This window comes from Cibotium barometz, chromosome 11, assembly GCF_041138505.1.
Source record: "Cibotium barometz isolate CiBa-2024 chromosome 11, ASM4113850v1, whole genome shotgun sequence".
NCBI classification, from domain to species: Eukaryota; Viridiplantae; Streptophyta; class Polypodiopsida; order Cyatheales; family Cibotiaceae; genus Cibotium; species Cibotium barometz.
Genome location: NC_141056.1, coordinates 53,433,054 through 53,452,419, shown reverse-complemented (window position 1 = coordinate 53,452,419; position 19,366 = coordinate 53,433,054). Strand labels below are relative to the sequence as shown.

General features: G+C 44.5%; 1 protein-coding gene across 2 annotated transcripts; it reads right to left on the bottom strand.

The window, feature by feature from the left end:
* Positions 1 to 369: 369 nt before the first annotated feature.
* Positions 370 to 16,299, bottom strand: LOC147634327 (E3 ubiquitin-protein ligase SINAT3-like). 2 transcript variants are annotated; one of them, XM_086805478.1, is made up of 4 exons: positions 15,600 to 16,299; positions 1,844 to 2,192; positions 1,331 to 1,717; positions 370 to 857 (listed from the first exon to the last, which is right to left on the bottom strand). In XM_086805478.1, exons 2-4 carry the CDS (start codon positions 2,066 to 2,068, stop codon positions 537 to 539), a joined length of 933 nt encoding a protein of 310 aa, XP_086661604.1. In that variant the 5' UTR covers positions 2,069 to 2,192; positions 15,600 to 16,299; the 3' UTR covers positions 370 to 536. The 2 variants fall into 2 exon arrangements, with proteins under 2 accessions (XP_086661604.1, XP_086661605.1); XM_086805479.1 differs by having other exon boundaries at positions 1,844 to 2,164; positions 15,600 to 16,224.
* Positions 16,300 to 19,366: the final 3,067 nt, after the last annotated feature.

Sequence of the window (19,366 nt, the reverse complement as noted above, 5' to 3'; positions counted from 1 at the left end):
CGTAAAGGGGTTTCCGATGTGAATCTTTTAAGAGAGAGAGAGAGAACAAGTCCAGGTATGTTTGCATCCTTGGAAGTCTTTAGTATTGTCACGGCCTCAAACACCAAGTACATCTAAAGCCTTTCTTAAAAATGTCTAAAACACACTGCACAAGATGTGCCAAAAATGTACAAAATGTCTTCACTTCAAAAACGTTGCATCTGTACACCCGATCAAATCAAAAAGAAGGTTGCACTTCTCAAATCACAATAGACAAGGACATCCATGTAAAACCACCCCCCGCCCCCCCACACACCAGAAAAGACATTTTTACTTAAGCCACATCAAGTCCATATAGCACTTATCATAAGGAGTGTTTGAAAGAAAAAGGAGAGTAACTATAAGAGTCTTTATTTCCTGGTTCAAAGTTCTTCAGGTGCAGAACCGGTGACATAAAGCTGTATGTAATGTAATCGGTGGCTCTAACCATGACATTGAAGCAACACTGCACACCAGGTGGTTCCATACAAGTCAATATTATACATCAAGCTCTCAGCTCATTGTTCCTTCCATATTCTCCCTGTTACCCTGAGCTTAAGCTCTTTTCTATCACCACCTGAGAAGAATAAAGCCATGTTCCTTTGGATTATCAGCCCATCGTGACTGTCTCGTACCTTCCTGTGGCTGTCTCTGATGCTCCTAGGCACACCTTGCCAGCTCAGCTTTCGGCCATTTGCACCAACTTCAAGACTGTAACTGTAATTGTTTGCCTCATGGTCATCCCCCATGAATCGTAAGAACGCCATATAAACAGGGGCCATTCCTAGTTGAAAAGCCTCAAAATGGAGACAAAAATGCTGCCCAAAGCAGTTGAAGACCTGCAAGAGAAATAGATCTAACGACTAAATAATTGAGGATGAGGATCAGAGCTCCACCCTTTCCTTTTCACCACTTTTGAAAAGCAAAGAGCCCGCAACCGCAAAGCACATTTACACTATCAATCCACAAAAAACGTATAGCACATAGTTGCAGGAGGCACGGACAAAGTCATGCGGATGGTATGGCCTTGATGTCCTGTTTACTTGCTCCCCCAGACCCGTAGGGTTTTTTTCCTCTTTAGTGTGTGTGTGTGTGGTGTATATGTTGGGGGGAGAGAGAGAGAGAGAGAGAGAGAGAGAGAGAGAAGGGGGGGGGGGCGCTGCGCTCACTCACTCCCTGTGACCTGTAATTTGTTTATGAGTTCTTTCCTTTTGGGACAGGCAGGAAAGGAAGTGGGAACATATAGAAACAGAAATTACCTCTTGCTGAACAAGAATTACTTTACCAGACAAAAAAATATCTTGCTTCTTACCGTGAGCATCCATGTTGCATTCTCAACCTCTTGTGGGTTTGATTTCACATAACGATGGTTGAAAGTGCATCCATTATGCATATCGACTTTGTGATCGTCCCTCAAATGAGCAACCAAAGTTGGAATGTCCCCTGTTACTGAGCATTCAGAACCAGCATATGGACAATTGTAGGGCCTAAAAGTGCATTGCGCCTCATGCTTGAGCTTGCTATAATACGGAAAAATGTCTGGACAGCCAAGAGTTTGATATTTGCATGGAAGCTCAAGTGACTCCGCAACTTTTTCCAGGGCTAGACACCGAATGTTTCCAAGCTCAAACCTGCAGGTAGGGCAACGGTTGTGCACCCGTACCTTGCAGTTGGAGCACAAGGTATGGCCATTTGGACACTGCAGAGGCCAAAAATGTGAGAGAGAGAGAGAGAGCACATACACAAAAATACTGAAAATGGAACCTAGCAAAAGAAACATAATGAGAATGACGAAGTTAATCACAGCACTTAAAAATTAGCTCACCTGGTGAATAGGGGGATACATCGAGTTGGTGCAAACTGGGCACTCCAGCAGCTCATGAACACTGCTGGTGGGTGCCAAACCCGTTTTTCCAGGTGCAGATATGAAGACCTTTGACACAGCAACAGTGACATTATCCACTTCTGATACATTTGACATACTCGAGCCAATTTCGCTCTCTTGCACAGGAGATTCCGGAACCTCCAAACAGACATTAGGTGGAGCCATACTGCTTTTGCATGCAGCGACCTTGTGTGCCAGCAAGGGTCTTCTAATCCACTCGTCAGACCAAGAAGGTCCAATCTTCCTCGAGCATACCCGTACCTGATATCAAAACATTCATGGTACACTCCTGATATCAAAACATTCTCGTAAGTCACCACACCAAGTACTTGCTTGAAAATCAAGCCAAAAAAGTTGACGCCCAGAGTCGTTATATTTGAAACTCCCATGGAAAACCCGATGCTTACCATGTTAATATTTTCTTTTCAAAAACTGAGGAAGAAACGATTTTGGTGTGGATGTGCAGGCCTACCAACTGGGGGAAAAAAAGCTTTTGGAAAAAACTGTTGGCACACAAGCGGTAAGGTTGTAGGAAGGTGCATAGTAATGTGAAACAGCCTGGTGCAAATGTGTAAAACTGCCTGATGCCTTCTGTGCACTTGTCACCATCCATCTCCAAGCAGCATGGCTTCGACGAGGTGGGATGAGGTTGATAGCAGAAACAAATATTCCAGCAAGGGAGGAGCAAGGAAGCGAAAGTGCCGCTATTGTGGCAGCGAGAAGAATGGAGGAGCGGATAGAGTCCGTGCCCATCTCATTGGAGAGAAAGGCCACGACATCAACACCGTAATAGGTGTTGATCCTTGTGAGCAGTATGATGCCTCTTTGACTCGTAAGCATAATGGTTCATTGATCTGGTTGCTGGATACCATATTGGACGGGCGCTTCCTAATGAGGCTGTTGAGCTCATGTGTGCAGAGGACTCTTTGGGAGGCAGGATTGCGTATCTTGTGGTTTCTGCAGAATGCGAAGGATCTTGGACTCTTTTACACAGGAGGGGGATTGATGGATGGAGTCAGACTCCACGGAGGGAGTGACTCAGATTGGGGAGGAGAGCCAGACACGAGGACCTTGACATCAGGCCCTTGGCTCAGGAGCAGTTTTATGGAGCAGTACGAGGCAGCCATCTAATGCCTTGTCGTCAACAGAGGCAGAGTATCAGGCTGCTTGTGGTGCTGCTTTCGAGGTGGTGAGGTTGCAGAGGTTACTTGGCAGGATTGGGTTTCCACTGGTGGAACCCACGGTCATCCAGAGGCATTTTGTTTGTGAAAAGATCGTTGGCTGATGACATCTTGCTAGAGTTCTGTTCGACGGAGGACAGTGCGGTGGACCTCTTCACGAAGTCTCTATCTCAGGCTTTGCTCCAGCGGCACTCCAACTCCCTGGGGTTGGTTTCACATCCAAGAGCTGAGAGGGGGTGTTAGCAGTCATCTCCTGTCTGTATATTTACACCAGGGCCTCTGTTGTGGGTGTGCCCGCCCGGATTAGGTGTTTTCTCATTTTTCCCCACTCTCCATATTTTTCCCTATTTTTTTTGCTGTGGAAGGCTGTCCTGTGCATGTCGGCTACCTCTGTATGCTGGCCGACGACAGGATTGTGTGCTCTGAGTCTAGCCGATTGCTCCATGCTTCTCTTTGCCACTAGCCGACTTCACTCGTGCTGGCCAACTGGAGATGTTGAAGTCGGGTGTCATTATGGCTACTGTCGGTTGTCCTACTGCTGGCCAACTGCTCATGTGGGGCCATATACAATGGCCCCCACTCATTGTATTAGGTATTCGGGATTTTCTTGTGTAATAGAGCAGAGTTACACGCCTCTCTCTCTCCTTCTCCATTGCTGTATTTTCTGCAGTGCACTTGCTCGTGTTCTCAGATTTTGTCTTCATCTCCGCTGCATATTCTGACAAGAGGCCGTGGTCGAGGCCCAAGCTGATGGCCGACATGAAAATAAAAATTCTGGACAACAACAATCCAATGATTCACAGCAGCAATCATACACGGGTGGAAGAGGCCAATCTAGAGGCAAGGGGAGCCAAAGAGGCCAAGGTGGCTAGCAAAGAAATCAAAATACAAATAGCATAGAGTGCTATTACTGTGGCAAACCACGACACATGGCAAAGGACTGCTACAAAAAACAAAATGACATTAAAAGTGGGAAGTTGCAACAAGATAACTATGCATCATCTAGCAAACATGGAGGTGATAAAAGAAGTGAGCAGCTGTTTGTGATGCATAACATGCTTAGTTCCATAACAGGGGATGTGTCAGGATGTCAAGATATATGGTATGTGGCTTCTGGTGCCTCTAACCACATGACCAGTCATGCTGAGTGGTTTAGAGATATACAAAAAATGAAAAAACCAAGTTATGTAGAAACAGGTGATGATACTGCGCATGTTGGTAAAGTGTCATTATCTATGCAGGATGGCAAAATGAAATACTTGGCTGATGTACTTCATGTTCCAAATATTACAAAGAACCTAGTTTCTATTGGACAGATGATTGAGCAGGGTCTACACGTGAGGTTTAATACTCAAGGATGTTTTGTGGAAGACTTCAAAAAAAAGTGCCGCTTGGTTGCAAAGGGTAACAGAAATGGCAGGATGTTTACTTTGGATGTGAACATTCCTAAGATAAAGACAACCATGTTTGCGTATGGAACAGATGTCATTACAGATATTGACATATGGCATAAGCACATTGGACATGTGAATGTACAACAACTGAAGTCTATACAGGCCCAAAATATTGTTGCAAGTTTGCCAAAGTTTAAGGTTGACGATATGCATAAGATATGTGAAGCATGTCAACTTAGTAAGCAAGCCAAACATGCTTTCCCACACATGAAAAGCATGTCAGTGCAAGACCATTGGATGTCATACATTCATATAAAGACCGACCAAGATTACAACAATTGCAAGTTACAGGTACTATGTTACATTCATTGATGACTACACTAGGAAAGCGTGGGTTTATTTCATAAAGGAGAAGAGTGAAGTGTTTGCTCACTTTCAGAGATTAAAGCCTTAGTCGAGAAGGTCACTTATGGTAGTGCTATGTGTGAACAGGACTTAACCAAGGGCACTTTTTTCCATGTGGTTTTTCCCTTTGGATACCAAGTGTGAAAGAACACTCTACATATAATATTTTATACTTCTATATTAGATAGATGTGACACACATGCAAGGGTTGACTTGCATTTTGTGAATACCACACTTTTGGCTCTCTCTCTCTCTCTCTCTCTCTCTCTCTCTCTCTCTCTCTCTCTCTCAGCTTCTCTATCCTGCAGCTAACCCTAATGTGCAGGTTTGTGTGTGTGAGTGTGAGTCCAACACCAAAAATTGGTATCAGAGCTGGGAGCTAGCCCTGGAATTCTGTCCCTGGGAAAGCTACAACAAACTGCGAAATTCCGTCGATGCTGCTTCCGTCCGCCAGTTCCGGCCGGCTCGCCACCACTGCTTCCGTCCGCTAGTTCTGGCCACCAACAGCCGGCAGCACTAGTGGGGAGCCCACCACCGCCGCTCAGCCCACGAACGGCACCTCCGTCTCCAGTCGACGACGATAGTGCAGCCAGAAGCGCCTCCCATCCGCCGCCGCCCGTCGCACTGCTCCGCTCCGGCCGCCCAGAGCCGCCGTCATCCGTCACACTGCTCCCTTCCGGTCCCCCAGAGCGGCCGCGTGAGGAGATATATATGCAACAGCCAGAAGGTTATGCAGTGAATGGAAAGGAGAAGCTTGTATGCAAGCTGAAAAAGAGTCTTTATGGGCTCAAACAGGCACCAAGGGAATGGTATCATAAATTTGATACATTCATGAAATCCCAGGATTTCAAGAGAAGTGACATAGATCATTGCTTATACACCAAGAAAGCTTTGGATGTTAGTCTATTGATCCTCATCTTGTATGTTGATGATATGTTGATTGCCGGGAAATCTCGTAAAGAGATAGATGCCTTGAAGAAGAGGCTGCATCAAACCTTTGATATGAAGGATTTGGGTGATGCAAATCACATTTTGGGTATGCGGATACTTCGGGACAGAAATCAGCATGTGTTGTATTTGTCTTAGAAGGAATACATTGGCAAAGTTTTGCAGAGGTTCAATATGGACGGGGGAAAGAAGACTAGTACACCTTTGCCTCCATATGTGAAACTCAGTGCTATGGACAGCCCACAGTCGGATAGTGGCAGGGTTGATATGGCCAAGATTCCGTATGCTTCAGCTTGTGGCAGTCTCATGTATGCCATGGTTGCTACCAGGCCGGACATTGCATTTGCAGTGGGAGTGGTTTCTCGATACATGGCCAACCACCCTGGCAAGAAGCATTGGGAAGCAGTGAAAGGTGTCATGAGATACCTGAAGGGCACACAGGATATGTGCATTTGCTTTGGCAAACAGGATGCATTAGTGCATGGTTACACGGATTCGGATTATGCCGGTTATCCAGATAACCGGAAGTCTACTACCAGTTATGTGTTTACATTCACAGGAGGTGCTGTTGTTGGAAGAGAATGACTCAAACACAAGAGCTTGCAGCCAAGGAAGTGCAGAGGAGATAGAGAAGAGTGAGAGAGAGAGAGAGAACTCACACAATGCTCAAGAATATCTTGATGTCTTGATGAGGCTCAAGGGAGACCTCATATTTATAGTGATACAAGGGTAAAGTTAGGGTTAGGTCTAATATGGGCGGGCGCCCAACTTATGGAGCGCCCGGCGGACCAAATACAAAGAATGCCGTTACAAGGCCCAAATGGGGGCCAAATGTACAAGTAAATATATGGCCGCGAAGCTCTCGAAAAGAGCTACGTGATGATCAAGGTCCGGAGGCAAAACTGGGACTTTATACCCAACAACCTCCCACTTAAAGGGCCAGTGAAGCTCCTCTAAGTGAAGCTATGTAACTCCCACCCGCTGTAGACACATATCAAGCTGTGCTTTTGGCAAATTTTTGGTGAGAGCATCTGCAGGGTTCTCATGAGTGCCAATCTTGACCAAACTGACCAAACCATCATCTAGCACCTGTCTGATGAAGTGGTACCGTACATCAATGTGTTTGGTACGAGCATGAAACATGGCATTCTTAGCCAGGTATATGGCACTCTGGCTATCACAACCAAGGACCGGAGCCCTCTCTGGCAATCCAAACTCTGTGACAAGGCGTGCTAACCAAATGGCCTCCTTAGAAGCCTCTGTGACGGAGATGTACTCGGCCTCAGTAGTAGAAAGTGCTACTATCCTCTGGAGTCTAGAGCACCATGAAACAGCACCACCTGCAAGAGTATAGATGTACCCACTAGTAGACTTGCGGGTATCAGAATCACCTGCCATGTCTGAATCACAATAACCCTGCACCTCAAGTGGACCTTTACCATACATAAGGCATTTCTTCTGTGTCCCCTTCAAGTACCTCAAAATAGACTTTATAGCATCCCAATGTGCTTTGCCCGGGTTGGACATAAAACGACTGACTACTCCCACTGAATGAGCAATGTCTGGCCGTGTAGCAACCATAGCATACATAAGAGATCCACAAGCAGAAGCATAAGGGATCCCACGCATAGTACTGGCTGCATCATCATCTTTTGGGCAATCATCCTTGGATAGTTTAACATAGGGCTGCAATGGAGCACCCAAAGGCTTAGAATCAGCCATGTTAAATCTATCAAGGACTTTCTGGATATACTTCTCCTGTGAGAGGAAAAGCAACTTCTGTGCTCTGTCCCGTCTAATCCGAAGACCCAAAATATGTTCAGCTGAACCCAAGTCCTTCATAGCAAAAGCTGACTTCAGCTGGTCCTTAAGAGCTTCCAAAACGCTCTTATTCTTCCCGGCAAGAAGCATGTCATCAACATACAGCACAAGTATCACTGGGCTGCCATGTGCATCAGTTTTAGTATACAAGCAATGATCTGCATGGCTACGATTAAACTTCTGGTTAAGCATGAAAGCATCAAACTTTTTGTACCACTGCCTCGGAGCTTGTTTCAGCCCATAGAGACTACGCTTCAGCTTACAAACCAGATGTTCTTTGCCAGGAATGACAAAGCCTTCAGGCTGCTTCATATACAGCTCTTCATCTAAATCACCATGTAAGAAAGCTGTCTTTACATCCATCTGATACAGTTCTAAATCCAAAACAGCAGTGAGAGCAAACAAAACACGAAGGGTGGTCATTTTGACCACAGGAGAGAAGACCTCCTGAAAATCAATCCCTTCCTTCTGAGCATAGCCCTTAGCAACAAGGCGGGCTTTATACTTAGGCTGACCGTCAACTGTCTTGACTTTGTACACCCACTTGTTAGGAATAGCCTTCCTTCCTTTGGGCAACTCAACCAAGTCCCAAGTGTCATTTGCATGTAGAGACTTAATCTCCTCCTGCATAGCATGCTCCCACTTGTTTCGGAGTTCACAAGACTTAGCCTCTTTGAAAGTAAGAGGCTCACCCTCATCTGTAAGCAAAACATGTTGCAAAGAGGGATCAAAACGCTGAAGTTCCCTCCGAAAGCGAGTAGACCTCCGTACCCAATGATCATTGGCTGGTTGGGGGTCAATATCGGGAGGAATCATAATTTCAGCATCAAAAGGCTGCGGGTTTTCACGAACAGCCTGATTTTCACCATATAGGGGTTGCTGCCCTACACCTCCAGGAGCATGAAGCGGCTGTCCAACCTCTTCTGGCTCAAATATCACGGACTCATTATGTTCAGCCCTTTGTGAAGCATCCTGGGGCTCATTTTCAGCATCAATGGGTGGCTGCCCTTGCTGAAATTTGACCTTTTTCTGATCACCATGAGAGGCACAAACATTACGGAGCAGCTTTGCCTCATAAAATACAACATCCCGGCTGCGAACCACTTTGTTGGTTGATGGCAACCACACACGGTAGCCCATCTCACCTTCATCACCGTAGCCAACGAAGGTGCCCTTCTCGGACTTAGCATCAAGCTTGTTCCGGTCTTCCTTGCGGATATGCACATATGCATCACAACCAAAGATGCGTAAGTGGTCATATGAGGACGGTTTGCCAGACCAAACCTCCTCAGGGATTCCACCTTTCAAAGCTGTGTGTGGAGATCGATTGCAAACATGAACTGCAGTTTTCAAGGCTTCTCCCCAAAAATCTTGAGAGAGATTAGCTGTGGACAGCATGCATCGAATTCTTTCACACAGTGTACGATTATACCTTTCAGCCACACCATTTGAAGAGGGGCTATAAGGGGGTGTAAGTTCCCTCTTAATGCCATTATCATCACAAAATTTCTGAAATTTAGTACTAACAAACTCACCCCCATTGTCAGTGCGTAAGCATTTAATCTTCACTCCGGTTTGAGTATGAACAAATGCATAAAACTTTTGAAATGCAGCAAAAGCATCATCCTTAGATTTCAACAAAGTGATCCATACTTTTCGTGAGTGATCATCCACAAAAGACTCAAAGTACTTTGAACCACCTTTAGATTTAATGGGCATGCTGCATACGTCAGAGTGGACCAAGTCCAACTTTTCAGCCGTGCGAGAGGCACGAGAGGAGTAAGAACTCCTATTCTGTTTCCCATACAAGCAATCATTACAAAAATCAAGCTTGCTTCCTTTTGCATCAAACTTGTTCAAGGAGGACAAAATGGAGAGACCCTTTTGGCTCATGTGGCCAAGTCTCTTATGCCAAAGCTCCATGTGGGAGCGTACCTCTGCAAAAGCAATAAACTTACCAGACAAAGCCTGACCACGAAGGCTATATAATGTTCCTTTCTTGCATCCTTTTGTAATCAGCCTTGTGCCTTTGGTCAATTTCCATGTGCCATTTCCAAATATGGCCGTGTATCCCAAGGCATCAAGCTGGCCCCCAGACAGGAGACTGGTTTTCAAACCAGGCACATACCTCACATTTGGCAGCACAAACTCACTACCATCCTGCAAAGTCAAATTCACGGTGCCCATGCCTTCAATATTGCAAGCATGATCATTCCCCAAGAACACCTTTCCTCGGGAGCCTACAGTGAAAGTTGCAAAACACTCCTTGATAGGAGTTACATGAAAAGAGGCACCCGTGTCAATAATCCAAGTCTGTGAAAGCACATCAGATTCATACATCAAGGCATGAATAACATCTGGTTCTGAGACATGCAAGTTATGAACATCAAGAGCATTAGCAGAAAAAAACACATAGCACATCATCTGAGTCAGACAGTTCCTCTATGACAACACCAGAGGCCACATTGGCCTTGCTCTTGTCCTTTTCGAACTCTTCTGCTTTGCTGGAATTACTCTCTTTTTCCTTCTTTTTGTCATTTGAATGACTGGATTTCTTCTTCCGGTCTTGCTCCATCTTGTAAAACTTGCAATCTGGCTTCTTGTGGCCTTTACGACCACACTGGTAGCATGTAACATCAGATTGCTGGCCCTTGCTCTTGCTTCTACCCTTTGAATTGGTAGTAGTATTTCCCCGCTTGGTCGTCCTCCCTCGTGAGACATTTGCAGAACCGCTAGTCTCTGAGGTCTTCCTCCGGATATCTTCATTGAGAATAGCACCCCTGACTCCATCAAAAGTTAGGTTGGGATTTGTCCCAAGTGACACCACAAGTGTCTCCCAAGAGTCAGGCAAAGTAGTGAGCAAAAAGATAGCTTTCAACTTATCATCAAAAGCAGGCAATCCAGAATCCTGCATCTGATTAAGCACCCCTGTGAAAGCAGTAATATGCTCTACTGCATTCTTAGAATCATCAAGTTGCATATTCATGAGTTTCCTGATGAGATGTACCTGGTTCACTGGCATGGTGATCTCATAGGTGCTTCTCAGCTTCTCCCAGACGGCATAGGCTGTTGTCAGCCCTTTGAGGTCAACAAGAACCTCATCAGCAACAGCCATCTGGAGATAGGCAACGGCCTTTCTGTTCAAGACTCCCCATTCATCATCTGTCATAGCAGCGGGTTTGAACTGCTCAAGTGCAGTATCACATTCCCGCAGATAGAGGATATTCTGAATCCTCACCTTCCAAAGATCAAACCCAGTGCCTGCAAACTTCTTAATCTCTAGTAGACCCTTAAGATCACTTGTAGACGCCATGACTTATCAAACTGACACTTCAGAAAGTAAGCAATAGCAAGATGTTATGTACCAGATACGGGTTGACAGTAGGATGCTCGTAGATTGATGAAACAACTTCAAGTGAAGAAGACGGCAGAAGAGAATCACCGGATGTCGATGTAAACCCGAGGGGCAGCCGGAGATACTGCAAAAGAGGACCGGGGCAGCTCTATTTTTGATGCTGAAGTGAATCCGGGGGAGTATGTTGCTGTCTTTGGGGCTGCTCGTAGTTCCTGGCTGCTGGAGGCAGCGTTGGCTGCTGCTAGTGGCCGTGGGGCTGCTGGCTGCAGCCCTAGATTCTGCTGGTGGCCGTGGGGCTGCTGGCAGCAGCGTTGGCTGCTGCTGATGGCAGCTGTACAGCAGGAGAAAAGACAGCAAACGCTGATTGCAGCAGCACAGCAGCAGAAACGCAGCAAAGGGGGCAGCAGGGTAGAGGAAAACGCAGCAGAAGGGCAGCGTAGAGTGGAGCAGAAAACGCAGGAGAGGGGAAGAGCAAGAAAAACGCAAAACAGGCTCCTACGTTTTTTTTTTTTTTTTTAAACAGAGCAGCACTCTAAAAGAAAAAAAACGCACCAAATTGATGATAGAAGGGAGGTGTTTGACGCGAAAAACGCAGACAATCCCGTAGTCAAGTGGTGGAAGACACCTCTAACTCCATAGCTTCTGCATACAGCTTCCCTCCATAGCTCTGATACCAGTTGTTGGAAGAGAATGACTCAAACACAAGAGCTTGCAGCCAAGGAAGTGCAGAGGAGATAGAGAAGAGTGAGAGAGAGAGAGAACTCACACAATGCTCAAGAATATCTTGATGTCTTGATGAGGCTCAAGGGAGACCTCGTATTTATAGTGATACAAGGGTAAAGTTAGGGTTAGGTCTAATATGGGCGGGCGCCCAACTTATGGGACGCCCGGCGGACCAAATACAAAGAATGCCGTTACAAGGCCCAAATGGGGGCCAAATGTACAAGTAAATATATGGCCGCGAAGCTCTCGAAAAGAGCTACGTGATGATCAAGGTCCGGAGGCGAAACTGGGACTTTATACCCAACAGCTGTGTCATGGATATCCAGGATGCAGAAGTGCACTGCCTTATCTACTACAGAGGCCGAGTATATTGCAGCCACAGAGGCTTGCAAGGAGGCATTATGGCTATCTCGGTTAGTGGTTGATTTGGGTTATACAGGGGATATTCCATTGTTGCATTGTGACAGTCAAAGTGCCATCCAGTTGGCAAAGAACCCTGTCTTTCATGCAAAGACGAAGCATGTGGATGTGAAGTATCACTTCATCAGAGAGGTGATAGAGAACAAGCAAATTCAGCTTGTCAAGATTCATACAAATGACAACCCGGCTGATCTGTTGACAAAGAGTTTGCCTCCAGAGCGGTTTGCTCATTGCAAACACTTGATGGGCATTGGATGAGGCCAGTTTCAGCCTTGATATGGCCTTGTATATTATCATGTACATGCTGATTTTTTCTTTTCCTTTACTTAAGGGCACACTGCCTTTAAGTGGGAGGTTGTTGGGGTAAAGGCATTATGCCCACCCTTATAGTGTGTACTAGCCCATAAGTTGTATAGTACATAGTACACTTAGTACTTTTAATGTACTAAGTGCACTATGTGTACTAGTGCAAATATACATGTGTGATAGGGAAGTCACACACACACACACACTTGATGAGTTGACTTATCCCCACATGTCTCTCTCTCTCTCTCTCTCTCCCCCCCTTCTTCTCTCTGTGTATGTCTCCCATATGAAACCCTAATTCTAATCTCCCATCACTAGATACAGAGACCTTTATCTTACAACGCGTATAAAAAAATCCACCATATTCTCCTATATCCGGGCATTATCCAATGCCCACTCTATGTCTACAACTCAAGGGTATCCATGGGCTATCTACCATGGCCCCTAAATGACCATTGCTAGTGACCATAAGATGATGTGGCTTTCACTTATGACACTACACAACTGTCCCTAACCTAGACACGACAATTCCAAACACCCAATCATGGTCTAAATTGTGTTATGCCTGGCTTGTACAACTATACATATTGCAAAGAGGGTTACATAGACTTGTACCACTGGCACAAAAGGACCAAACCCTAATGCCCTAGATGGCACCTAGCGGCTCGTCCCTTGGACTAGGGCTCACAACGTGCTCTTGGCCCATCAAAAAAGGTACCATTTGTCTTGGGTGAAGAAGAATGTCAATGTAGCACCTTAGGACAGATGAGACATGTGACACATTCAAAAACCATCCACTTGAGGACACATGCCAAATTGAAAACCGATGCAATTCAACTGGGGAAGAATGTGACCCACTCCATTGACTAGTAGATTGGGCGCTGACGACCAGGCCAAACAGGGCACAGGCAACCGAGGAGGCTGTATAGCGAAGAGGACAGGTGTGGGGCAAGTCAAGTAGCACTTCAGACACCTAATCAGACAAGTTGACCCCTAAATAGGACCTTGAATAGGCCTACCAAACAGGTATGCCTCCCCTCCCCTATCCATCATCAATTATTTAGCCTTCTACATTAACAGTCAAGCAGCTTAAAAGCCTATCCATGCAACCACAGGCAGGAATCAAAAAGTCATAACCGGTTCCATCAACTTGGACTTTTCTACCTGATTGTTGATCATTTGTAGCTTCCAGACAGCCAAGTGTGCTCTTTATCTGTCATATGATAGGGCTTGACTTCTCAGAATTAAACCCACATTAGCATAGACCACTACTGTATGATTAAGTTGTACTTCCGCTTTTCGTCTTTCTCTACTAGCACTCTCACAGACCCCATCTCCAAGAGCTCATGGCGGGCAAACTCCGCCATAATGAAAAAGTCATAACCAGTAATATCCATCAACTTGGACTTTTCTATCAAGAATCAAAAAGTCATAACCAGTAATGTCCATCAACTTGGACTTTTCTACCTGATTGTTGATCGTTTGTAACTTCCAGACAGCCAAGTGTGCTCTTTATCTGTCATATGATAGGGCTTGACTTCTCAGAATTAAACCCACATTAGCATAGACAACTACTGTATGATTAAGTTGTACTTCCGCTTTTCCTAGCACTCTCACAGAACCCATCTCCAAGAACATGGCGGGCAAACTCCGCCATAATGAAGGTCGCACACGTGCACGCGCACACAATCTCTCTCACACACACATTGTACCTAGGTTTAGCAAGTTGCACTATTTTATATAGAAAGGACTGATATAAACCAGTTGACTACATAAAGATACACCAATGGAAATTTCAGGTTATTTCCCAAACTTGACAAAAACCAAAGTGCAATCTTCAACTCGTGAGATCTTATTTGCAGAGCTTCAAATCATGGACTCCATCATGTGTAGCATAAGACTTCATGCTATGACATCCCCATTCACATCCTAATGCTACACAGTTTGCACAGCCCAGTTGAGAAAACAATAGAGCCTGTTGTGTTAGTCACAACAAAATCTTCTGCTTGTCGTTCAATGTTGCCCTTATTCTTCAATGTCCTCAAAAGCAAACTATCACTAGACACACTCACCCTGTCAACCTTTTTTGCAAAGAGGGCAGATCCGGATGTACATTGCATGGGTAGGGGCTCAATAGTATGCTGTGCAACAGGGCAGGCATAACCCACCAAACAAGAAGTGCTGGGAAGTGTATAGAGAAAGCATTCCCCACCTTCACCACCCAACTCTAGTTCGTATCCGGTGCCATTTGGGTAAAGAGCAAGGCACACAAACCTAAGCTACTCTTGGGCAGCATCGTACATTGATCTGCAAATCTCATCATTGGGTATCAAAGCGGCAAGAGAAAAGATGGTATCGACAGTCAGAATTGTCTAGCAATAATAGCAAACCATTACCCAATCAAAATCCACCAAATATTCAAAGCCACATTATTCTTCAACATTGTCGAATGACAAGTTCCAGATACACTCCTTGATTTGAAAACTGAGACATGTGGCATAAAAATAATGGATATGAATAGCAGCAAGATGTTGCAACCACCCAAAGAAACCACACGCAATAAAATGGACAAGCTTGAACTTCTCCTGCTGGATGATGTGCATATTAGGTAGGGTACTGTAACTCAAACACATAGAGGTCATGTTATGTTGAGTCCTTGATAAGACTGTCATGAAAATGCTGCTGGATGCTTGAGTGTTACATAGGGTAGCATTTCTCTTTCTCTCTCTCTCTCTCACACACACACACACACACACACACGTGACACTGTTAAGCCCTTGATACCACCATGTCTAGAATATGGAGGGAGTGTTCGGAAGGGTAGCAAGATTCAAACAAATACATGCTAAGGTATAATGAGCTCTATGTCATAAAAGTGTTAGGAAGAGGTGTACCTAAAACGCATGCATGTGATGCTGTATGGGTACAGTGGCATATACCAATTAGCTCAGTACAGCTTCCAAATGCATAAGCTTGAACTGACTAAACCAGTGTGCCCCATTTAGATGCAACCAAAAACATAGAAAAATACTTAAAACGCGCAAGCACAAAGTGGACCTTCTTCCACCCCTTTCACGACCCAAAATAAATCTTCAACGATCAGCACAGGCCTTCATTGTCAAAAAAAAAAATGAACGTTATACCTCAAGTGAAGCCGTCGAATGTCTGCTATTTGTTAAGATGGAGATAATGCACCCTCCGCTACTTGTTAAGATGGAGATACTGCACCCTCTTCAGATATCGTCCATGTCATTGCGCTTAATCAGCAATGCGCCTACATTTCCTGATCTCCCTAACTAAACAAGCCAGTTAGGATTCCCACAGATCCTTGTTAAGGATTTCACAGTGCCCGATTAGGGTTTGTATTGAGCCCGTCAGAGAGCGCGGCTAGGGTTTCACATGGCCTTCATATATTCCTCAGAAAGCCTCCTACAAATCGTAGTAGGGTTAGAACAGAGCCCGATTAGGGTTTTCGAATAGGCCCGCTCAGTTAGCGTTCTCATATTGCAAGCTCGCAGGTAGAAACCCTAAAAGCAGGGGCTTGGAATCCAAGCAATGAGAAACGGTAAAAGAAGGCCAGCGGCGAGATCTGGGAATGGGAAACGAAAAGGATCTAAGGGCAAACTAGAAAAAGAGAAAATGAGGACAAGGACCCCAGGCTATGGCGATGGGGGGGCAGGCGTGTGAGAGGGAAAGCATATGCTGGCGTCCGACATAGCCAAACTCATCTTGACGCTTTCATTAGAAGAGAAGGAGATGAAGACCATGATGATGAAGGATACCCTTTGTTTTGCAGTAACCATTCGCTTGTGAGAGAGACTGCAAAAACTACTTTCCACACATCGGCATATAGTAATTTCTAAAAAAACTACTACATGTATGATTCTAATATATATGTTCTATCCATGTTTCCTCCTTGACATTCGACACAGATCAGCACATTTGAATCCATGATGATGGAAGCCATATTGAGATGTAAAGCAAAAACTCTCTTGTTGATGGTCACTTATCGAGTATTGAAAATGCGCCACATGCACCTGTGCATGCTTTTGATGTTGCATGTGTGTTGTGTGACTCCGAGAGAGAGAGAGAGAGAGAGAGAGAGAGAGAGACATACACACACAAACAGACAACATCTATCTTGAGTTTGAGAAGGCCAAAATTGTGCACAAAAGAACACAAACAACAAGATTCTTTTTAAAAAGAGAACACTTAGAAAAATGAGAGCTTGCTCACAATGTCCATCACATAATACTTCCAAACAGTACTGTTTGTGCGACTCAAAGAGTCTTAAGTTGTTTAGAGAGAAGAGAAGGGGTGTCTTCTAGATAGGGGACTTCTGGATGCAAAATTTATGGCTCAAACTTCATTAGCATGAAGGTGTGAGTAAACACCCTAAAGTTTTGTCTTACAGGGCACATATGTGTCGTGTAGACCCCAGCAATTTTTATTATGTCTTGAATCAAACCACTTTTTAAGGGACTCTCCTAAATTACTAAAATGGATGATCTTGGATTTCCTTTTATAATTAAAAACCGAGGGAATGACAAGTTCAAGCAAGTTTTGGTCATTGGAACATTCCATCAACATGGATTTGCAATAAAGAGGATTATGTCACAAGTTTCCCTTCATGGAAGGGTGGGCTGCAAGATTGCCAAGGAAAATAGATGTGACCAATGAGGTGGGCATATATGGCAACATTAAGGTTAGTTTTAGCTAGTAGCATTAAGATCAGGGTGGGCTATCCAATAGCCACCCAAGACATGGCACTTTGAAATTAATGATACTAGAGACAAAGCAACATCAGCTGGTTGGTCTATTTCTTGCATGTCTAAATGGGCATATGCTTCATCCATCCAACTATCAAAACCATAGTGTTCGGATCTTACGTCTGGCACAATAATTATACAAAGCAACATTAGTTGCTTGGTCTATTTCTTGCATGTCTAATTGGGCATATGCTTTGTTGCTATCCAACTATAAAAAACACACGAGCGTTGGGATCTTATGTCTTGGCATAGTAATTATATTTCAGTATCGTCAAATAGAGTGGCTACCCATTCACATGCATCAAAGTCTAGCTAAAAGGTTAACATAGGAGATTATCCTGCTCAGATTGCATATGCAAATGTAAATAAGGTTGACATAGGAGGCTATCCTACTCAAATTGCATTGGCATGCAAATGTAAAAGAGGTTGACATAGGAGGTCATCCTATTCAAATTGTTGCATTGGCATGCCACGTATGCATGTATGCATACGCATATGTGTGCATGTATGTGTTGTCACAATGTATTTCTCTACCCTCTCCTACTAAAAAATATAAGGTCGGTCCATAGTGTGAACCCGACTATATGAGTTGGCACTATAATTATGCCATACTCTAGTAATCCAAATGTGGTTATCACACATCGTGTCATCCATTGGTGCCATATCAACCATAATCTCACCAATTATGCCCGTGGCATAAGTGTGGAAGAAGCTATTCACCTAGTTGATCTCGATATCTCAACACTCCCTCTCGAGCTTAACTCCACGCACTGTACTCCAAGTAAGCTCCTAAACCTACGGAGCTTCTCTATACCCAATGCCTGCCTTATCAGCCACCCGATCCTCTGTGTGACATGTTGTTATGGCTTACCCTAACCCCCCTTGTTGAAACACATCCAACAAGAGATTACCTGGTGAACCGCAGCAACTGTCGTGGATCTTTCCAATGGCCGAGCTCGTAACCCTTGAGGTCTCCAAGCTTTACAACTCCTTGAGTAACAATTCCACCGCGCTTCCCACGAGCATTGTCACTGCTGCGTTGCACTATGTATATTCGTCCCTCCACTGACCTCAGATCACTCACACACACTCACTAGCATGCATTAAAGAGAGAGATTAGCAAGAGCAAGACTCAATTGCACAATGGGAGAGTATGTTATATTATGAGAGATATTCACTTATATACATGGCCATAATTGTTCACACTCACTTAAACTGTGGCCAGGCGAGCACTTTAGGCTCATAAGAGACCTAATGCTATTACAATGACTATTCTCATAATATATCCATGAAGTACATCACTTTAGGATTTCATCCTGACTTACTACCACTTGCTCTTGAAGCGAGAATCGCCATAAATACTCTCACACCATTATGGGCGCCTGTCCAAGTTGTAGATTTGGACACTATTAGTTCATATCTTGAATGTATGACCTTTTGGTGTATCTACCTTGACTCCTTGATGTAAGATAATGGTGGTAGCTCTTGCTAACCCTAGGAATGGGTTAACATTTCCTCCTTCCTGATGGCGATCGCGCGTCCTCATGATCGCGTTGAAGACTTTTATGTGGGGAGAATTGACAAGCTTGTAGATGGCTTTGATGTTGAGTGACCTTCAATGGTCTTTGTTCCTCCAGAAGGAATAAGAAAAGCTAGTTAGTGAATGAAAAGGTTAGTAGTTTATTGGGAATTCCTAACGAGGTCGCGGGGTGGGATTGTTTGCGAGTGATTGCATTTATATATTTGTGTGAGCATGTTTTTTTTTGGGGTTTTTTGCTCACTTTGTTTTTGGCAATCATAAGCAAGGTTATATGTGATTGTGTTAGTGGGGACGCTAAGAGATATTGATAATAGGAGAGAAGAGAGGGGAGGATCCGGAGGAATGTAGACATAATCATCAGAACGAGATGGTGATTCTCAGTTCCTCATTTGATTCATTGAAGCGACATTCAACATTTGAAGAAATTGGCCTTTGATGATATCCCTTTGTGTGGCAGGATTCTTATAAAATGTTGTTGAGTAGGACCTATTCCTGCATGCTTCTTCCCATGTGCTTTTTATGCTTTTATGTATATTTAAGTGCTCTTATGAAGCAGATATACATGAAGTACAAGAAGTGAGTCATATAGACTGTTATTGAA

Bases quoted from the DNA above. Each gene is read 5' to 3' on its own strand.
- LOC147634327 (XM_086805478.1), bottom strand. From the start codon at position 2,068: ATGGCTCCACCTAATGTCTGTTTGGAGGTTCCGGAATCTCCTGTGCAA. The intron at 1,718-1,843 runs GTGAGCTAATTT...TGGCCTCTGCAG, and splicing joins TGTATCCCCCTATTCACCAG to TGTCCAAATGGCCATACCTT. The intron at 858-1,330 runs GTAAGAAGCAAG...TTTCTCTTGCAG, and splicing joins ATGCAACATGGATGCTCACG to GTCTTCAACTGCTTTGGGCA.